Raw genomic sequence first — 8,199 nt, forward strand, 5'->3', positions numbered from 1 at the left:
GCGGGACCTCCTCCGCCGGCAAAGTCACCTCCCACGAATTATTCGGGTGCCCGTACAAACACAAATTCTCCTTATCTGCATCAAGATCCAAATTTTCAATCGGAACAAAGAAACCCTAAACAGCATCAAATCTAATTGAAGGCTAGGGAAATCACCTGGATCGCAGAGGCCGTAGAATTCCTCGACATCTGGAGAGAAATTAGGGTTACGGTTTGAGAATTAGGAAAGGATTCGATGCTAAATATGGAAAGGGTTAGGGTTTTGTGAGCACCTTGAGTGAGGGCGCGAACGATGCCGGCGCGGCGGCCGCTGTAGTCCTTGAAGATGTCTTCGACGGTGCGAGGGGCGGAGGAGATCGACGGCATCTCCATCGCCGGAGATAGAAGAGAGAGAGAGAGAATTTTATGGAGATTTTAGAGAGAATATAGTTACTGGTATCGGGATAATAATAATAACGAACGGCGAGATGAAAGAGAGAGAAAGTAAACGTCGTTCTTGATTACTTTAATGGCTAAATATCAGAAAACCCCCTTAACTTTGCCTTTTAATACCTTGCCCTCATAACTTTTAAAATATCAGAAAACCCTCCTTAAGATTAGGGATTATCAGAAAAATTCTTTTACCTTTGAGAATTTATCAGGAAACCCCCTAATTTCTTATAATCCCTGACCTTAAAGCGGGGTTTTCTCATATTTTGAAAACTAAGGGGTGGTTTTCCGCTAGTGTCCGAAGTCAAGGGGAGTTTCTAATATTTACTCTACTTTTATTTCTGTTCTCGGGATCTTGAATTTTGATGATCATGAGATGGACGGTGGAGGCTTCAATAACGAAAATTTCAAGGATTTTAAAGGCCCTAGGGCGTGGGCGGAGGTTTTTTTTTCTTCTTCTTATTCTTCCTTCTTTTCTTCACTTTCCTCTCTTTTTTCTTTTTTTTCCAAAAAATTGTGTCAAGGCCCTAAAAGCCTTAAAATTTTAAGTTCAATGTGATCGGCTCTTCCACATCAGCAATATACACTTTGTATAATGTATTTCCTTAAAATCTAAAATATACCCCTCCATTATTCTCCCAAATCCCACAAAACTGCTTCGGCCTGCCTCCTTTCTCCCTAAGCTTCAAGCCAAGCTCTCACCTCTGACTTAACACCCCCAACCCCCCCTCCCCCTCTCTCTTCCCCCCCAAGCCCTCGTCGCACTACCCACCCCGCCCATCTTTATCTCACAAAATTCACATTAACCTTCCTCTCCCCTTCCAAAACCCCTTTTTTTTTAACTTTACTTCCTCTCCATACCTCCTCTTCAAGCTGCAGCTCCCTCGCCCCCTTGCGACTTTCTCTCCTCCTCTCTTTCCTTTCTCAAGTTAGCGGGGCTAGAGCTTGTGAATCTCACGTATATTTTTCACAATATCAGACTTAGAAAAAGGCGGGAGAGGAATCGGCAAGGGCGGAGCAAGCCAGCACCACGTTAATAAGGGGCTGTTTGTTTTTAGTTTTTTGCCTCGGGGAGGGGGTGGAAAGCTGCAAAATACTCAAAACAAACAGCCCCTAACTGTCTTTGTGAGGTTTTTAGATTGTTGCTTTTATGATGCCTTTTTTTTTGAAACTGTCTTGGGATTTGGACCCTAATATGGTCTGATTTGAATGAATTGAACGAAATTTGGTATCTATGAACATTTGAGTTCCAAAATGGAAAAATTATCTAAAATTATATAATTGTAATAGATTATAAATATTTTTATGTTTACCCTAAAAAAATCTATAGCAAGTTTTTTGGTTAATTTACTTGAGATGCTAAATTCACTAATAAGTTACTTAAAGTTAACGTCCAATGGGTATTTTGTGGTATATGCTACATTTGGTTGACTACTCTGCACATTTAGAATTTTAACTATAGGTTAACAGGTACATCTTATAGTTAATAGGTATATGTGATACTTAACAAAAATAGTTTACACTTAACATGTTCTTGTTATAGTTAACAGGCACATGTTATACTTAACAGGAATTGGTTATAATTAACAAGTGTAGCGCATAATTAACATGTACTTGTGATATTTAATAGGATCTGATTACAATTAACAAATACAATGTATAGTTAACATGTACTTGTGATACTTAACATGAATCGGTTATAATTAATAGGTACATGGTATAGTTAACGTATAATTTACAGGTAAGTTTCATAGTTCTCAATAAACTTATACAATAATCTTAAAATCTTGACGTTGCATGTTTTTAATGTTTGGATATTTCAGTTATCTATATTTTTAAAATCTGCCTACTCTCTCCTAACCCTAACCCCTAACCTTCATACTCACTCCTAACACAAAACTTATAATTATATGGTTTGATTGTGAACTATAAAAACTTAGTTGTGAATTTTACCTGGCTGATATTGCTATTAACTTTACTCATTATATGTTAACTTTATAGCATAAATATTAAGTTTATACAATGAATGTTAATTTTGATGTATTCATTAGCTGTTAAGTTTACCAATTGGATGTTAACTTTATCTATTGAATGTTAAGTTTACTTATTGGATGCTTAGTTTACCTATTGGCTATTAAGTTTAATCATTATCTGTTATGATTTCTCAATGGTTGTTAAGTTTACCCATTGGTTATTAAGTTTACCCTTTGCTTGTTAAGTTTTATCTATCTCTTAAAATAACTCTTTAAAGTTATAGTGTACCAGGTTAAACTTAATAGTCAACGGGTAAAGTTAACATTAACCAAGTAACATTTACAGTTATCTTTCATAGTTCACAATCAACCCGTATAATTATAAGTTTGAGTTAAAAGAGAGTAGGAGGGTTATAGTTTAGGTCAAGGTTAGGAGAGTAGGAGGATTTTAATATTTTAATAAATATAGACAATAGGAATACCCAGACATTAAGAACATACAATGTTAAGATTTTAAGATTATTGTATAAATTTTATTGAGAACTATGAAGGATTAGATGTCAATTATATGTTAACTATACGCTCTACTTATTAATTATAACCAATTCCAGTTAAGTATCACAAGTACATGTTAATGATATCTTATACATGTTAATTATAATCAGTTCCTGTTAAGTATCACAAGTACATGTTAACTATATCATGTATCAGTTGATTATAATATATTCTTGTACAATATTATATGTACATGTTAACTATAATAGGTATATGTTAACTGTAAATTGTTCTTGTTAAGTATCACATATACTTGTTAATAATAACATGTACATGTTAACTATAGCTAAAAATTTAATGCTCACAGAAATAGATCTTCTCTATCGAATGAATGAGTAGTCCTTTTGGAAATCGTCCGCATCGCATCACCCCCCGAGTATATGATTCAATAGGAATCACACTGGGGTAGGTTGATAGAAACCTCTAGTAAAATACCCACCACTACATGTAACCCAACGGATAAAGTACATTACATAGTCTGTTCTAGGAAATGACGAGATTTGATTGTAGTTAACATGTAGTAGTGACAACCAATTCATGTAAAACAACATTATAGCCCTCGGTTACCAAGACGTCTAAAATTTATCACACAACATTACACTACTCTCCAAGATGATTAGGAAAATGATTTAAGGGCCCAAAATATGGGACCAATGGAGGGGACAGGTGAGGTGTCCCCTCCCTATTGCATAATGAGTTAGTCATGCCAACTCATGCTAACTTATTATGCAATATGGAGGGGACACCTCACATGTCCCCTCCCTTGGTCCCATATTTTGGGTCCTCATAGCAGCACTCAGATGATTAACTCAAACCAAAGAGTAAATTAATTATCATCTGTGCATATGAAAAAACCCCCGCCCCATCACCTTCATCAAGGCACCAATGACTTGCTCCTCTTTGGCTCCAGACCGGACAAAAACCATTAATTTAATCTCCAAAATATTAATAAAAGAACCCAATAAAATAAAAAACGTCCTCTTTAAGCTCAAAACTCGTAGAAATGACCTAAAGAAATCCCGAACCTTATAACTCAATAAAAAGTAAAGACCCTCCCAGTTGAAAAACTCCTGAAGAAGATCCAAGAGCTCAATGTACGTTGATCATGCTTTAACTGAAGTAAGAGAATTCGAGGAAGATGCCGCCGGTGATGATAGCAACGTCAATGGTGGAGAAGGCAGAGGATCCCACTCGGTGTTGCTGAAGAGGACGGTGGCGATGGCGGCGGCGGCTGCGAGGCAGCGGAGTGAGGGTTTTTATGGCAGCGCAGAGAAGAGGAGGGGGCAAATTAGATATCATTTAAGTTTTTTATACAACGTTATCACAATCATTGGTTATCAAATGGATGGGGGGTTATGATTAGGGTTATGATTTGCTTTTTAATGGCAATTTAGAAATGAGAGCAAATTACGGAGGTGTGATGGAGATATATTTAGAATGTATTAAAATCACTGAGTAGATAATCAATGATCGTGAAGATAGTTTTAAAAGCGGTTTAGGCGCTCACCTAGGCGGTACTTAGACAAGCAAACTAGATTTTAGGAGCACACAGGGGAACATGGGCCGTTATATGGATCGCTGAAAGCCTAAATCGTGCTATGATCTCCTACAGTACTGCCTCCACGTCCTCCAACCTCCTGGATGAACAAGATTGGTTAATACAATGGACCCCACAATTAAAAGAATTTTTATATAATTTATTTATTTAATATAAAACATCAGGTCCATACAGGAAGACTGTTAGTGAGTTGTGGGTATCCTCTACACTTTAGAATGTAAAGGGTCACGTGTCTCTCCCGAACCTCCTCCACCGACTCCGACCGCCTCCCCCATCTCTCAAACATTCAGCAAAATCTCTTCCACCTCCCATTAAATAAATAAATAAATTCACTTTAGGCCCCGCCTAGACGCTAATTACACATAGAGAAGATGCAGAGAGTAGCTAAGAACTAGATCGAGCCAGATTGTGCACTACAATATGCTGGAATAGTAATAATAATTTGCCCTTGAACATCCAATACAAATTATGTAATAATATTGTAATGTTAATAAATTTAATTGTTGCACATAATTTGGTTATTATTTATATAATTGTTATATATATCCTTAGAAGTTATTTTGTTAGATCATGCATTGTGATGGTCACTTGCTTGGAGATATGATCTAACTTAGAAATTTCTTAAATTTGTGCTTAACCTATAACTAGTAAAGGATAACTTTGTTATAACAGGTTATTATGCATGACACCGATATATGAGATATGGTGGTGGGTCTCAACCATCGAGAATGGAGATTCTCCGGGTGTATGTCATAAGCACGCATTATGATGTGTGTAGCACTAGACCGTATTTGAATTCTCTAGGATGAGTCACCTAAGAGATAGAGAGTTCAAATTGTTACATGGTCCCTTTGACTTGATGATATTATCATTTTCGATTTGATAATTTAGTATGCTTTGATGTGATGGTTAAGCTTGTTTAGCAAGCGCTACACAACCTGAAACATTGGGTTGCTAAATTTCATTTAGGAAAATGATGGATGTCTAGATAGGATCCAGTATGCTCATTATGATGAGTTAATTTATTATGCATTCCCATGAAGCTATTAAATTCCTGCCGGCAGGTAGCTTTGAAAATATTTTTACAAAATTTATTTTCTTATAAAAAAATAAAATATTTTGATGTTTCAAAATAATTTTTATTTATGTTCATGGGAATTGCAAATTTAGACATGAGCAAATAGGTGAGTTGTCCTACTTAAAAGAGTTGCCTAGAATAAATGATACTGGAAGGGATTGAATGTAAGATATTATTTATTAATAATTAATCCCATATTATGGAAGAGCTTTTATGAACAATTGGTCGGATAGGGATTTGATTGTTAAATTAAAATTATTAATTTGATTAATAATTGGTTCTCGATATGGGACCCAATTGGTCTCACTAATGTCATTAGAAGAGGTATACATGCAATACAATTCTATTTCTATCCTTAATTGTTATGGATAAAGTTTTTGAACAAATCTATTCTATCCTTAATTGTTATGGATAGAGTTCTAGATAATTATGAATTGTTTAAAGTTAAAATCTCTAAGACTAGTGTAATCCTATAAATAGGGTTCATATGTAGCCTTATGAGAGGTTAAGAGAAGAGATTCAAAATCTTATGAAGATAATATGAAGAAATAGATTTTTGAGAACCTATCTCTCAGTATTGCTCCTCTACGGTGACGGGTGGATTTCAATTGGAGGCTTTTTCTCTTGAGGAAGCTATTTTGGATTGATCTCGGGACAGATTATTGTAGAAATTCGGAAAGCGTTTCAGGTATTCTTCTAATATTTAATTAATTTTGATTAATAGTCATGATATGCTTTTTCCGCTGCGTTGTATGTCATGATTCCAACAAATGGTATCAGAGCGGGTTTAGAATCCAATCTGTAATAATTTAATAAGATTAAATTATTTTTATTTATTTTCGGATTACTGTTCACCGGCTAATGTTACTGTTCACCGCAAGTACTGTTCATAATCGGAACTGTTCATCGCCGAGAACTGTTCACGGCAGTAAATACTGTTCACCGGCGGAATTGTTCGCTATCGAGAACACTGTTCACCGATGTTACTGTTCATACAGAAAACACTGTTCATCCGGCGCGGTACTGTTCATCGGGTTACTATTCATCTCAGTTTAATTTGTTAAGCTGAAATTAATTAGATTAACTTAAAAGTTTGATTAGATCAAACTATGGTGTTGTTGTTCAAGGGTTATGATTATTTGATTGGATTAAATTAAAGTTTTGATTAAGATCAAGATTAGGGCTTGGGTTACTGTTCACATTCTCGGATTACTGTTCATACTGTTCATCGGGTTACTATTCATCTCAGTTTAATTTGTTAAACTGAAATTAATTAGATTAACTTAAAAGTTTGATTAGATCAAACTATGGTGTTGTTGTTCAAGGGTTATGATTATTTGATTGGATTAAATTAAAGTTTTGATTAAGATCAAGATTAGGGCTTGGGTTACTGTTCACATTCTCGGATTACTGTTCATCCGCGACCCCGCCGGCCGCGGTGGGCTCGCCGCCGCCGCCGCCGGACAAAGGGTGGCGGCGGGCCATCCACATCCTTAGCTTAAACCCTAGATCTTCTTTGAAGAAGATGATATCTTATTGGGTTTATTTTTATTAAGGGTTATGAACCCAAACCCATTAAGATTTAATTTTTTAGTTGAACGGGTCTGACCCGCAAACAGAACCAAACCCGAACCCTATTAGATTTGAATTTTATTGTAAAATTAATCTGAGACCCCTGATTGACCCAGAAATTGTTCTGAAGTCCATCAGGTTCTCAAACACGCTATAAAATTAGTTATAGCTCCCTGAAAAACCCAGAAACTGTTCTGGAGTCTGTGAATATTGATGAATTGCTATCAGACCCCTGTTTGATTCAGAAACTGTTTTGAAGTCCACCAGTATTGATGAATAACTGTAAAATTAGTTACAGACCCCTGTTTGATCCAGAAATTGTTCTGAGTCTACTAGTATATTAATTTTGATGTGAAATTAGCTTCACCCTCCTGATAGATTTTGAAACTGTTTTAAGATCCATCTGAATATATAGACTAATTTTTGATTAGTCCCTAGCACTTACAGAATTTGTTCAAAAGTCCATATGCATGTATAGTTTAGTTTCCTTTGTTGAAAAGATTATCTAACTCTTAGTGAATTGTTAGAAATGATATTGTATCATGTATATTTCTGAAATATTATTTGTATTATACTTGTGATATGATCATGTTGATTTTAAATTGTTTAAATTCAATAATTCATGTGATTAAAGTAATACATGAAAAATTACTGTAAGGTCCAGAATTGTTCTGAATTTGTTTTATTAAATAAGACAGTTTAGAATTTATTAGAAATTGACTGTTGTTATTTTCTCTCAGTTATAATAAATAACAAAAGTTGTATAGAAGTGTAGATAGATTAATTTTTTAAGAAATATAAATCTAAAGGTCTTCCATCATAGAGATATAACTTAGATAATAATTTTTTAACTTATCTGATGCCACAAAGGATAGGGTTTGTTAAAATTTATTATCTAGTTATACCTCGCATAAGGATGCCAAGTATTTTATGTATAATGGGACCACTAGACTAAAATAGGTAGTGCCACCTGTTTTATATAAAATAGCTGGATTGATGGGTTAACACTTCATTGATGTCTTGGGGTGCTCGCTA

At 35.1% G+C, this 8,199-nt stretch overlaps 1 protein-coding gene across 1 annotated transcript in view; it reads right to left on the reverse strand.

Moving 5' to 3' along the window:
- LOC109819509 (PHD finger protein ALFIN-LIKE 2-like) overlaps positions 1 to 454 on the reverse strand; it is a 5,199-nt gene extending 4,745 nt beyond the window's left edge. The window contains 3 exon segments of the mRNA XM_020385256.1: positions 1 to 75; positions 156 to 188; positions 272 to 454. The exon segment at positions 1 to 75 is cut by the window's left edge and continues 5 nt beyond it. Coding sequence (XP_020240845.1) covers positions 1 to 75; positions 156 to 188; positions 272 to 371 — 208 coding nt within the window. The 5' untranslated portion in view covers positions 372 to 454.

The sequence above is a fragment of the Asparagus officinalis genome, chromosome 8, assembly GCF_001876935.1.
Source record: "Asparagus officinalis chromosome 8, Aspof.V1, whole genome shotgun sequence".
Taxonomy (NCBI): Eukaryota; Viridiplantae; Streptophyta; class Magnoliopsida; order Asparagales; family Asparagaceae; genus Asparagus; species Asparagus officinalis.